Source organism: Tupaia chinensis, unplaced genomic scaffold (genome assembly GCF_000334495.1).
Source record: "Tupaia chinensis unplaced genomic scaffold, TupChi_1.0 Scaffold000685_1, whole genome shotgun sequence".
Lineage (NCBI taxonomy): Eukaryota > Metazoa > Chordata > Mammalia > Scandentia > Tupaiidae > Tupaia > Tupaia belangeri.
The window spans coordinates 2035374-2049251 of NW_006160208.1; the positions used below are offsets into that span (position 1 = coordinate 2035374).

General features: G+C 43.4%; 1 protein-coding gene across 4 annotated transcripts in view; it reads left to right on the forward strand.

Moving 5' to 3' along the window:
• The first annotated feature begins 340 nt into the window (after nucleotides 1-340).
• PRIMPOL (primase and DNA directed polymerase) overlaps nucleotides 341-13878 on the forward strand; it is a 42285-nt gene continuing 28747 nt past the window's right edge. The window contains exons 1-5 of one of the 4 annotated variants that reach the window (XM_006160441.3): nucleotides 341-532; nucleotides 1674-1847; nucleotides 8207-8431; nucleotides 11647-11744; nucleotides 13424-13565. In XM_006160441.3, coding sequence (XP_006160503.1) covers nucleotides 8252-8431; nucleotides 11647-11744; nucleotides 13424-13565 — 420 coding nt within the window. In that variant the 5' untranslated portion in view covers nucleotides 341-532; nucleotides 1674-1847; nucleotides 8207-8251. The remainder of the gene's footprint in view (nucleotides 533-1673; nucleotides 1848-8206; nucleotides 8432-11646; nucleotides 11745-13423; nucleotides 13566-13878) is intronic. The other 3 variants (XM_006160442.3, XM_027776581.1, XM_027776582.1) reach the window with 3 other exon arrangements.

Here is a 13878-nt window from a genome sequence, read left to right on the forward strand (position 1 = left end):
TCGATTCCCGGAGCCTCACTTCGCTATTCCGTCCGGTCCGCGGTGCACGCCCGGCCTGCCCTGCCTCCCGCCCTCGCCCCGCCAGGGCTCCGGTCCCCCGCTCTCAGCTGGGTCCTCCAGCTCCTCGGTCCGGCCTCCGCCCTCGGGCCCCCGCTGTCTGGGCTGCACATCCCCCGCCCGGCCTCACAGCTCCCGTTCCCGCCTGCGCTCTCGCTCTGCGGGCTTCGGTGCCCGCTCCTGCAGCGTCGTGGTGGCAAACAAAGGATCCTTCGGTCCGACCGTGCCCCTCGGTCCCGACACGTCCCTCCAGGCCCGCCGCACCCCGCCCCGCGCGCCGGCCCCGCCCACTTCCGCTTTGAATTCTCCTTTTGGGCCTCGGGAGTTCCCGCCATCTGCGCTGGTTTTTGCTGGTCAAGTGCGGGGGATCTGTTGGCGGCGTCCTACTGGAGAAGCATACGGAAGGGAGACAACGCTGCACCCGTTGCCCAGTCTGAGCTCGGAGAGGAAGGGGAGCTAGCTGGAACGCACGCAGGTAATCTCTGCTTCCCGCCTCGCCCCCTACCCCTCTGGGCCCCTTTCCCCCCGCCGCGTTTCCTTTCCCCTTCGTCCCTTCCTCCCTTTACTCCCTCCCCCTTCGGCCACTCGTCCCTTCGCCCCCTTTTCTTTCCCTCTCCCCCTCTCCGCCCCCTCCCCTTTCCACCCTTCCCTTCCTCCCCAGGACCTGAGCAATTCCCGGGTTCCTGCCCCTGTATCCGAAGCCTTGTCTGCCCTACTGATCCCGTCCTGTGGTGGGTCATGCACTCACTTCGGACCTTGATGCAAACTGCCTAGCATTTTCGCAGAATGATATGAGGAAACTTTAAAAGGTTCATGGGGAATGGAATGAAAATACGAATTTATTTTGGTACAAAATATTTTTAAAATTCATGCATAGTTTTTTCATGACATGTATTTTCTATGGACTTTTAGAAGACGCGACGTGTACTAACACATGTGAGCTCAGAATTCTGGATCACATTAGGAAGCCTGTAACATTCAGGGGACAGATCAGGGACCCCTGATAAAACCAACCTGTCTCCACCACGCTTGCCCGTTTGAGTATATGTCAGAGATTGTATTCTGCGCATACATGTACATAGTTAGGTGTATGGCTACCATTTGTTGAGTGCTTATTTCCATGATCTTAATGTTTATTTCAACACCCTCCGGAGGCATAGGCATTTCCGACCTCCACCTGGGGTTGAAGAGGGTAAGTTGTGTGTGCTCACTGGAAGGAGAGACTGGGGAGTCAGACTCAGATCCCAGAAGTACAGCTTAGGCCTTTGTTTATCCCTTTCCCTCTATCCCTCCCAAACTGAGTGAGGCCCAGTGCTTGGCAGTGCTTTTTCTGCTGCAGTAAAACCGAAGATTGCTTTTACTCCCAGTGCTGACAGCAGTTCAGTGAGGCAGTAATTCTCAAGGAGCTAGTAGAGTTGAGTAAGACCTCGAAACCCCGAACCCCTTCTGTGGCTAAACTTTCTAAACTGAATGATGCTTCACATAAAGCATCAGAAGTAGTTTTCTATTTTTCTGTAGGTTATACTGAATTACTAAGTCTAGAGAAACTTTACTTATAGCACAATAGTAGCCGGAGGCAATGCCTTGTGACTGAGCCCAGCAATTTCTCTTCACAGAGGTGTCCCAGAGTTGGCAGAACTAGACCTGGGCCTTGGAAGGGAAGGACTCTGCAGCAGCCATGTGAGGCCTCAAGGTGAAAGAACCATGTGCATTCGGGCTTCTGGGGCCGGCCAGGAGCAGGGCATGGGACTTACCACTCACCTGAGAAGGTGGAACAAGAAACCGAACAGGTAAGAGATTTAGGGTTGGATTCTGGAGGGGAGTTTACACTGCATGACCCAACTGTAGTGTGCATTGAGGGAAGCAGTGGCTCAGTGAGTGTCCTATGAAAAGTCATGAATGGTTTTAAGGGTGATTAGTCTGGCCCTGGTGGTAGTGCCATTTGAATGGGACATCCTGTGTGTATGGGGGCGGTGGGTGTAGAAAGGAGGAATTGTGAAAGAACAATATTTCACAGTATGTTTTGTTATCCCTTATAAGAGTTTTTTGGAAAAGTTAAATATGAGTAACTTGTTTCCAGGCAAATGATTGAAGTGGAGATAAAAGAAAATTCAGTGTTTAATTTCTTACGGTGTTACTCATTTGGGTAGTTAACTTATATTTCTGTAAATGATTTGTTTATTTATTTATTTTTTGCCAGTGGACACAAGTACTTGCCGAAAAGAGAGAGAGAGGCAGGGAGAGAGAGAAAGAGGGAGGAAGCACCCCACCCCCAGTGGAGGCTGGTCATGCCGCAATCCCCTCTCCATTTCTACAGTGTGTTGGGATTTGGGGCACACACATACCTGCATGTTTTCAAGCCCCCAGAGGCAGGATTTGAATGGCAGTCAGCCATATGGGATCTGGCTTCCTTAACCACTTCACATGGGGCCATCCCTGTCAATGACTGTGGTCACATATTTTATGATGAATACACATTTATAGTAGGTGAAATGGTGTGAGTGCATTTTAGCGGGCCAGAGAAAGGGTAGTATTAAGAACACATCACGGATACTAGAACGTTACTCAATACTAGATCTAGACTATTTCCAGAAAACACAAAATACTAATGAGTCTAATCTCAAGCTAGAGGAGGGAATTGGAGTTGTGTGGAGTAAGGATTGACCACAGTGGGGGATAAAACATCCCCATCCCTCACAAAAAAAAAAAAAAAAAAAAAAAAAAGACACTGGGAGAACTAGGCAGGCAAAACTAAGGCGAGGTGGGTCTCAGGTCTTCCTAGAAGCCAGTGGACGTGAAGCTCCTGGCCCTAGGCCAGCTGCCTCCAGCAACCAGGCAGTCAGGTGTCAGGGCTGAGCAGGTCTGGTCATAAACCAGGGGAGGCCACGGCTGCTGCCGTGTGTGTCATCTGCTTCATCCTTCCTGGCCCTTCTTTAAAAGGACTAACCTAGCTTTTTTCTAGCTCCACCACTTTTAGTTGTAAAATTGTTGTCAACCATGGTTAAATAAACATTCTAATGCAACATTAAAAAATAAATCAGAGCGGAGCCAGCAGGTGGTGTGGTTCTTAAGGCACTGGATTCTGTATGGCTGACTGCACTGTTCGACTCCTGGACCTGGCAACCTAAAAAGCTGCCAGGTCGGGCCAGCAGAGGGTGTAGGGGTTACGTTGTTGGTCTCCCACATGGTCGACTGCGGTTGAGTCCTGGACCCGGTGGCTTGAAACTCATGCCAGGCTCATGTACGTGCATGCTCAAAAATCTGGAGAGAATTGAGAAGGGATTGTGGTGTGGCTGTTCCCCTGAGGGCGTGATTTCTCGCTTTCTGTCTGTCTGTCTGTCTCTCTGGCAAGCGCATATGCCCTTTATAGCAAAAAAACCTCTCAAGTAAAAGAAAAACATGTCAAGGGCCTGTACGTGCTGGCCAAACATTCTGAAGAGAGTGAAGAAGGGATTGTGGCCTCTCCATCCCGCTTAGGGAGGGGCTTGCTTCTTTCCCTTTCTCTGTCTGTCTCTCTGACATTTGATACTAAGTGGTCGGCTATGGAAGACTTAATGCTAAGGAAGCAAGCCAGCCTTTGTAGGTTTCCACTCAAGATAAACCGATCACTGAAAGTTTGGAAGTGTAATAGCAGGGAGGGCAGCTGTAGGTACTAGGTACTAGTGATAGTAAGGATAGGGGTAATACTGGGGTGGTTACCAGAGGGAGGGAGGGAGGGGAAAGGGGAAGAAGAAAAAAGTACGTTTAATTGACAAAGAAATGAAAAGCTATTTACAGATAATAATGTAGATAGTAATATATTTGGCTTGACTGATAGGCATGGTACTGGTGCTGGAAAAAAAACGTACACTGTAGAGATATATGTGATTAAGTGTAAATTAAAATAAAAAAACAAAAAGCATTTCTGATGGGCTACATCATGTCCCAGAGGGTAGGATGAGTAATGTGATAGTCCCAAGTCACAATGCCAGATGTCCTCCTGCTCCTTCTCCTTCCTTTTGTCATTCAACACTCCTGAGTCCCAGTCATCTGTGCCTCACTCCAGCTGTTAGAATTTTCAAGCTGTGCAGAGAACAGGGCACTTGACGTATAGAGAACTTCTCTTTCTTCTTCTTTGTCACTTTTGATCTCCCCTGTCCAGTGAATCTTAAACTGTTTTTCTGTCGTGATTCCATAAGTTTCATCTGACCTTCCATGGTCATACGAAGTGGTTTTTGTTTTGTTTTAAATGCAAAAAATAAAAATTCCTGATACGAGTTCCATGTGAGTAAAGTGAACACCCACATGGTCATTCCTAGCCAGTTGTTGGTTACTTACCAGCTGTGATTCGGACGATCGATTGCGTTCTGAGTGTATTTCCTTATTAAGTAATCCACTGATGAGTGGATTTCATTAAAAGTTAGTAAATTTTATAGATGAAAGGCAGTTTCTTGCTCAGGTTTACCTAAATATAATGTTTTTTTCTGTCCCTCTTTTTCTCAATTGCCGGAGGGCACGTGCTTGCCAGAGAGAGACACAGAGAAGGAGAGAGACGTCACACACACACATACCCCCCCGCCCCCCGTGGGGTGTGGTGTGGTCATGCTGCATCCCTTCTCCATCCCTGCATCCTGTTGGAATTTGGCGCACATGTGCACACGTGTTTGATGTGTCTTTCAAGCTGCTGGGGCTGATACTCAGCTGTACTTGGTCTTGTGGAAGCTGACTCCCTTAACTACTAGGCCATGGGCCGGACCAGAATATAACGGATTTTTAACTGTTTGCAAATCAGATTAAAGTAAACTGAATACTTAGCATCTGTATAGCAATAAGGAGCTATACCACTCTTTACTGAGAAATTAAAGCAGTTTTTTTCTTAATTGCCTCATTATCTCCATCCAATGAAATGATTCCTAGGCAGCATATCTGTTATGAAATTTATCTTGACATCTTTTTTTTTAAAGAATTACTTTTTATTTAATTTACTTACTTACTTAATTTTATTTGTCAAAAGAGGGACAGAGCAAGAAAGAGAAAGTGAGAAAGCAAACCGCCAGGTCCAGGACTCGAACCAGTCAGTCATGTGGGAGCCCAGTATCCTTAACCATGGCACCTGCCAGCTCCTCTCTTAACATCTTTAAAATTCTATTTATGTCTTTTAGTATATAACGCATCATTCATGTGGACTAGTTGTAATTCTGAGAGGATAATCTTTCTTAGGTCTGTTATGGCTAATGTCGGATTTAAAAATCTATGAGCAGTGTGCCTTTTGTTTCTAACAAGTCTTACTCTTAATCTTTCAGGGAGATTCTGTTTTTCCTTCCAGACAATATCTCATTTGCCAGTGAATTTGTGTTGCTGTGACGTTTTCTACTAAAATCCAGGCAGTATGAATTAATTTGATAAGCACAAAGGCAATGCCTAGGTTACACAAGCGTTTACCCTCAAATGCTTTAGTATATATTATTATTTTACTTCATTAAAAAACTTAGAGGGTCAGCTGGTGGCTTGGAGGTTAAGGCAGATGGATCCCACATGGCTGACTACATGGTTTGGGTTCCAGATCAGTGACATAAAAAATATTCTGGGTACATGTGCATGTATGCCCAAAATCCCAATGAATGGAAAAGAAAGGATTATGGCATGTTCATTCCCTTGGTGTGGGGAGGTGCTAGCTCACTTTTCCCACCTACCTCCCTTTCTCTCTCTCTCTGGCGAACGCATGCTCCCTATTACAAATTTTTTTTTTTTGAAAAAAGTGTATTTTCTAACACTTTGGTGAGTAGGTCTGTCCTGGACTTACTCAGGTTTACTCATGTGTTGAATTCACATGATGCCTGGATGATCCAAAATGGTCTAACCCACATGTTTGGCAGTGAGTGCTGGCTGGTGAATAGAATGTCTTGGCTCTTCTCCAATATGGCCGTTCACCCTCGATGAGACGTGACAGTCTCAGGACAGGACACCAGGATAGCCAAATCTGGTGCAAAAGCACTTATCAAGCCCTGCTTGCTTTACATTTGTCGTTGTGACATTGGCCAAAGCAAATCATATGGCCAAGCCCAAAGTCTGTGTGGGAGAGAGCTTAGATGCCTTCTCATGATGGGAAAAATTGCAAGTAATTTGTGACTGGTTTTTTTTTTTCTATGAGAACTAGAGAGGGGCACTCCCATCAGGATGCTCACACCACAGTCACACCCTCCGCCTCAGCCAGCCGGAATCACAGGCATGTGAGCATATGCTGGGTGCGCACAGGGAGACCTCAGGACATGAATCCAGGCCCTTCCCATGTAACCTCAGTGTCTCCAAGTGTCGCATTACGACTATACCACATTGCGTGACCTGTGGCTATTTTTAGTCTACAGGTAGAAGTTTTCCCCCTCTTCTAAAAACCTGTTCTTTTTCTAAAGATAAATTAATAAAATAAATCATAACCCTAATTGGGAAAGTATTGCCCCCCTTTTTGTCTTGGCATGACTAATATGGAAGTATTGCATGGAAACAAAAATCTTTCATTATTGGGGGCCAGCAGGTGGTGTGGTGGTTAAGGTACTGGGTTTCCACATGGCCCACCATAGTTTGAGTCCCAGATCTGGTGACTTGAAAATCATGCCAGATGCGTTTTTGTGTGTGCTCAAAAATCCCAAGAGGAGAACAGAGGAGAAGGGATTGTGGTGTGGCCATCCCCATGGGGTATAATTTTTCACTTTCTTTCTGTCTGTGTCTCTCGGCAAACACATGTGCCCATCCCTCCCCCCAAAATCACTCATTACAAATATAGCCAAACCCAGGTTAAAACCAAGGTTGTAATTCCCATTCATATACTGAGTTGTCCCTGCAACTAAAAGTTATGTTGGGGGACCAGCAGATAGCGTAATGGTTATGTTACTGGACTCCCCTGTAGTTGACCATGGTTCGAGTCCTGGGCCCGGTGACTTAAAACTCACACCAGTTTGTGTGTGCCCAAAAACCTTGAGAGAAGAATGGAGGAGAAGGGATTGTGGTGTGGCCATCACCCCTGGGGGATGATTTCTCGCTTTCTGTCTCTTTCTGGTGAGTGCACGTGCCCGATAGCAAAAATCTCTTCCTTGGGACCCAGCAGTTAGCATTGTAATGGCTATGTCGCTGGACTCCCACGTAGTGGACCATGGTTCGCATCCTGGACCTGGCGGCTTAAAACTCACGCCGGGCGCGTGTGTGTGCATGCGCAAGATCCCGAGAGGAGAGTGGAGGAGAAGGGATTGCGGCGTGACCGTCCCCCCGGGGGGTGATTTCTTGCTTGCTGTCTCTATGTCTCTCTCTGTCTGTCTGGCGAGTGCACGCGCCCTATAGCGAAAATCTCTCCAAAAATAAAAAAATAAAAAAAATCTCTCCCTCAAAAAAAAAAAAAATGTTGTGTTGGGAGAGAGGTGAACAGAGACAGAGGGAAAGGGAACTCAGAGCTGTAAGCACAAGAAATAAAAGCACGAGAATGGTGGCCAGTGTAGTAGCACCGCCCAGGCCGGGTGGGTGACACACTGTCCAGTGAAATAGTGATGATGAAAGCCAAAATGATATGAAAAGCACTTATGTTTACTTGAGGTTTTGTAATTTTCAATTTTATTTATCTATTTATTTATTTATTTATTTTTCTGTAGGACATGTGAACTCTTTGAAGAAAGAGAGGGAGGGAGGGCACATGAGAAATCACCCCCCAGGCAGGATGGCCACACTGCAGTCTCCTTCATTCTCCTCTTGGGATTTTGGGCACGCACACATACATGCATATTTTCCAAGCCACTGGGTCTGGGACCTGAACCACATAGTCACCCACGTGGGATCCAGCCACCTTATCCACCATGCTACCTGGTTGGCCTTCAAAATGTTTTCATAGGTCTCATCGCATGTATTCTCAGGTTAACTATATAAAGTATTCAAGATGATATTGGCTCCTCCTTTATAGCTGATTAAACTAGGAGTCAGAGAGCTTCCTACGTCCAAGGTCATAACACAAAGAGTTGCCAAGGTAACCAGCCCTTCTCTTGTTCTGTGGTAAAACTTCATTCAAAGAATAAAATACAAAGCAAACAAGGAAATCTGTGTCAGAAAATGAGTTTTGAAATTGTACCAAATATATTCTGACCAAAGAAACATGTCCTTTTTGTTTGTCTGTCTTCATTGTAATTCATAGAAGCCTTACCTAGGTAAGATCTGTTCTCTCCGTATTTCTGAACCAATGAAGAGGAAGTGGGAAGCAAAACTGAAGCAAATTGAAGAGCGAGCATCTCGTTATGAGAGGAAGCCACTGTTCTCCGTGTATAGGCCACGGCTGTGCAAGCCAGAAGAACCCCCCTCCATTTGGAAACTCTTTCATCGGCAGACCGAAGCTTTTAATTTTGTTAAAAGCTGTAAAGAGGTAACTGTCTCACCTCTGCTTTCTTTTTATTATTTTTAGTTTTTGAGTTCCCCTTAACTTCAGACTTCTAAAAAAAAATAAATCTATTTATGTTCATTTCAAGCCAATTACTCTACCAGGAAAATTTAATACAATCTTAATACATGATTTAGGGAATGTATCCCTACTAATTATTTGCCATTTGATTTTGATTAATTAGCTAATTAATTATGGCCAATGGCTAATAATTAGTAGGGATACATTAATTTTAGTAGGGATACATTAAGTTTAATAATAATATATATATTTTTAAAAAGGGACCTGCAGATGGCATAATGGTTACATTACTTGACTCCCACATAGTCGACCCCAGTTTGAGTACCAGACCTGATGGCTTAAACTCATTAGACATGTGTGCATGCGTGCCCAAGATCCCGAGAGGAGAATGGAGGAGAAGGGATTATAGCGTGGCCATCCCTCCTGGGGATGATTTCTCACTTTCTGTCTCTCTGTCTCTCTCTGTTCAGTGAGTACATGTGCCCTATAGCAAAACTCTATCTCTCTCAAAAAAAAAAAATGACAATTAAAAAAAATATTTAGTACCATTTAGTTTAAACATTTTATAATGACATTTAAGTGAAGCTATGCTTAGAGAAAGGGTGAATATATATATATATATTTCTCTCTTCCATGAGTGAGATAGATAGCACCCCAGCAGGGTCTTGACACTGTGACCCAGCCCCAGCTTCAGCCAGCCCCAGATAATGGGCCTGTGTGACCGCCATGCATAGGGAGGTCTCTGGGCACGAACCCAGCACCTTCCCATATGGTTATCCTCACGGAGTGTCACGTTTCCTGCAGCACTGCCAGCCAGCCCCAGGCGATCATGCTTATTATATGAACATACTGAGCAAGCCGGAAGAAGACGTGCTTGCTGCATGCCAGCCTTGCAAAGAGCATAGTGCTAGAAAACAAAAAAATAATAAATCAAATAGATGTGTATCACACATCCTCCACTGGGGGCTGTAGGGAACATAAAGGAGTACCCATGAGGGTCTTCTCTGTGGTCTGGTGGTCGAGGGATCTGTAATCGATCCCACATGGCTGCCTGTGTGGTTTGAATCCCAGCCCCTGCAGCTTGAAGACCTTCCTGGACATGTGTGCATGTGTGCCCCCAAATCCCGATAGGCTGGAGAGATGGAAAAGGAGGGATTATGGCATGATCATGACCCAGTGGAGATACTTTCTTTTCCTCCTTCTCTATCTGGCTCTGATGAGTTCACATACCCTCTGCCAAATTAAAAAAAAAAAAAAAAGTATGTAAATATGAGGGGTCAGCAAGTGGCATGGTGGTTAAGGTACTAGATTCCCACGAGTCCCGGACCTGGCGGCTTGCTGGCTTTCTCTCTCTGTGTTTCTGTGTCTCTGTATCTCTGGTGAGTGTGTGTGCCCTATAGCAAATTTTTAAAAATAATAATAAAATTAAGTCATTCTTAAAGAAAAGAACATGTGAAAAATAACAAATATATCGTGATTCTGATTACTCTGGTTATTAACACCATATAAAAATCTCAAAGTATCGTAATTTTTAGAAGAGAGATCCCCCTTTTTCTAGTAAAAAGATACTTAGAATCAACCAAATAGTTTCAGAAATAAAAGAAAAACCTTTCTTATTTTGTGTAAAATTAATTGAGGCACCAAAACTTAAATACTGACAGGTTCATTTGAACTTAAATTTTAAAAGATACAGGGGTATGTTTGTTGGACTTGCCAATCATCAGTTTATAAATTTGTTTCAGGGAGATTTTTTTTTTTTTTTAAGAGAGATTCTTGCTGCAGGGTGCCTGTCCTCGCCAGAGAGACAGACAGAGAGACCGAAGGCGAGAAACCACCTCCTGGGAGGATGGCCACTCCTCAAACCCTTCTCCATTTTCTTGGGTTTTGGGGCATGCATGCACATTGTGCCCAGTGTGAGTTTTAAGCTCCTGGGTCCAGTACTCGAACCGTGGTCTACTACTTGGGATTCCAGTGACATGGTCAACTACTTGGGATTCCATTACACCATCTGCTGGTCCCTCAAAAAATTTTAATAGGGTCAGAGAGCTGCGTCCTCTTGTGATTTCACACATAAGAAAATGAAAATAGGCTCACTTGCTATCCTCGGCTAAGTGGAAACAATCCGTGTGTACCTTTATCAGGTTACCCCAAGAAACGCTATAGTAACAGCATTTATTTCATGAGCATTTTCATTTCATCTGGTTCCACAGGAAGTAATCTTTTTAAATCAACCTCATGTACATTTTTACATTGTAGAGCATTTAAATTTTAGCCTAAATAATTTAAAATAATGTTTTGGTGAACTAAGAAATGAAAGGACCAGCTGTGGCCTGGTGGTTAATGTAGCTAGATCCCTCAGGGCCTATCATTATAGTTCAAAACCCAGCCCAAGCAGCTTGAAAAAAAACACTAGGTGTATGCCCCATATTCCAGCAGGAGAAAGAGATGGAGAAGAACAGACTCGGGTGACCAAACCCCGGTACAAGGTGCTTTCTCATTCATCTCGCCCCGTCTGTGTCTAATGCACACAGCCACTGGCAAATTAAAAAAAAAAAAAAAGAAAGAGAGAAAGAAAGAAATTAGGGACCAGCAGTTGGCGTAATGGCTATGTTGCTGGGCTCCCATGTAGTCAACCGCGGTTCGAGTCCTAGACCCAGTGGCTTAAACTCACTCCAGGCTCGTGTGCGTGTGTGCCCAAGACCCCGAGAGGAGAACAGAGGAGAAGGGAATGCGGTGTGGCCATCCCCTCAGGGGTGATTCCTCACTTTCTGTCTCTCTGTCTCGTCTGTCTTTCTGGTGAACGCTCTTGCCTTATAGCGAAAGCCTCTCAAAAACAAACAAAAAAAGAAGTGAAAAAGTATTACAGGAAGTCAAGCGAAAGTAATGAAACTGAGTGGACTTTCTCCTTTTTTTCCTCTTTTTGGGTCTAGATACTCTAATAATTTTCACCTTACACATCTATTATTATGTGAATGATTAAAAACAAATACGTATACATAGTTTGATTTTTAAATGGCTTAGATCTAGTACTGTTCTCTTGTTTCTATTATGAATGTTGGAATTCCAGTTTCAGAAAACTTGAATGGTCAGATTCTTTATGACCGTTCAGTGGCTCCATTTGAATGTAGATTTGCATTTTGTGGATTTTTTTTTTTTTTTTTTTTTTACTTTATATATAGTATGTTCATGTATTTGCTTTGGAATACAAGGTGGGAGACGGACAACGTATTTACCTCGTAACAACTTACGTTCAGCTCTGGTTTTATTATAAATCCCGGTAAGTTGTTCTGACAAAACAACACAGTAAGCTAAAGTTGCATTTCCTCATTCGATAGTTTTACAGGAATTAATTCAGGCTGGATTTGACTTCACTGTTCTTGATAACACAGCCGGCTACTTTTCTGTCCCTGGAATTGAACTTTGGCGTGCTCTTATCATAGCAGCCCTATGTTATCTCAGCCCGTAGGGGAAAAAAATTACATACACACGTATAGGAACCCCAAGGCAGCTTTCAGGTTTTGTAAGCAAGTATTAAATTGTGCTATTAATCACAAATGGGAACTTACATTATTAATTATCTAACAGTAGAGAGATGTCTGCTTTAGCTGTGTCTTCTATTCATACATTTCTCACGCTTGGGTAATGGATGAAAAAATGGGAATAAAGGACCAGCAGGTGGTATGGTGGTTAGGGTGCTGGACATTGCCACGTGGCTGACCATGGTTTGAGTCCCGGACCTGGTGGCTTTCTTTCTCACTATCCCTCTCTCTGTTTCCTTCTCTATGTTTCTCTCTGGCCAAATTAAAATAAATTAATGAATAAATACAATTAAATAAATAATAAATAAACTTAAAAATTTTAAATATAAAAATGGGAATAAATTAATATAGATACCCTGTATTAACTTAAAATACTTTTATTATAATGTTGCTTAATAGCTTCAAATATAAATTTACTATGTCTCTGTGGATGCAATACCAGTTAGAGTTGAAGTAAAACCATTAAGATATTGTGATAGATGCTGTGTTGCTGAAAGTGAGTCGAAGCTTGCAGTGTAAATGAAGATACCGAGTGCGCTGTGTGTGTACACGCGCACACATGTATTTTGGGTTCCTGTGCTCCCTAAGCCACATGATCATATGATTTCCCCATAACGTTTCCTTCATTAAATTACTATAAACCTTTTTTTTGTGTAAGATGTCATTCAGATTTCACTTAGTTCAAATGAACATTTACGTGTTAAGTCCGTGTGTTTTCTTATTAATTCATGTGGAAGTCCTTCATCCCAACGAGAATCTGAAAATGTGAACATTAAAAGCTTACTGAAGTTAGGTAATCCAGGATACTTTAAACCAATTTTTAGAATACTATCTTCCTAATGAAAATATAAATTAAAAAGTTCTTATGTAACGTTCATAGAATCCCAAGAATATGTGATCTTGGGATCCTCCTTCGAGAAAGAACATGGTTTCTCAAAATTTGTTTCATGGTGACACCAAAAACAAATCTAGCAGTAATACACCATATCAAGATCACCTGTGAATAAATAATGCTGTAAGATTGAATAATGTTAGACATTGTAATTGTTACGTCACATTGATGGAAACTATCAGTATGACGAGCAAGAAGCATTCACTATCCCATGTTATTATTTCATAGTTTAAGGGAGACACAGAGGAGAAGGAATTGCAGGGTAAAACACCCCACCAGGGGCACTTTCTCCATTTCTCCCTTATTTGGGATTTGGGGCATGTACCACATGCACTCAGTTCTTCAAGTTGCCAGGTTTGAGACTCAGACGTCAGGATTGGCCACGTGGGATCAGATTCTCAGCACCAGACCACTGGACTGGCCCCATTATTTCATATGTTCATGTGTAGTTAATGCCCTTCTTGAGAGTTAATGCCCTACTCTGTGGTTTGAAAAGAAAGAGGTATTATTCTAACCATCTTAAAGTATTCATTTTAGAAGAAACCTCTTGCACTGCTATGAAGTTATTCCGGAGAATGCTGTGTGTAAGCTTTATTTTGATTTGGAATTCAACAAGCCCGCTAATCCAGAAGCCGATGGGAAGAGGATGGTTGCATTACTCATTGAGGTAAAGGGCAAACTTGAGTTTGCTTTCTTTCTATCCATTCATGACTTGATTCACTTATTCTTACATTCAGTGAGTCCAGCCTATGCAGCATACACATTCTATACTTCTTTGTCTTGCTATTCTTTTTTTATTTTTATTTTTTTAAGATTTTTGCCATAGGGCATATGCATTTGCTAGAGAGAGACAGAGAGAGACAGAAGGAAAGTGAGAAATCATCCCCCAAGGGGGATGGCCATGCCGCAGTCCCTTCTTCATTTCCCTTCCCGGGATTTGGGGCATTAACACACATGCCCCTGGCCTGATTTTCAAGCTG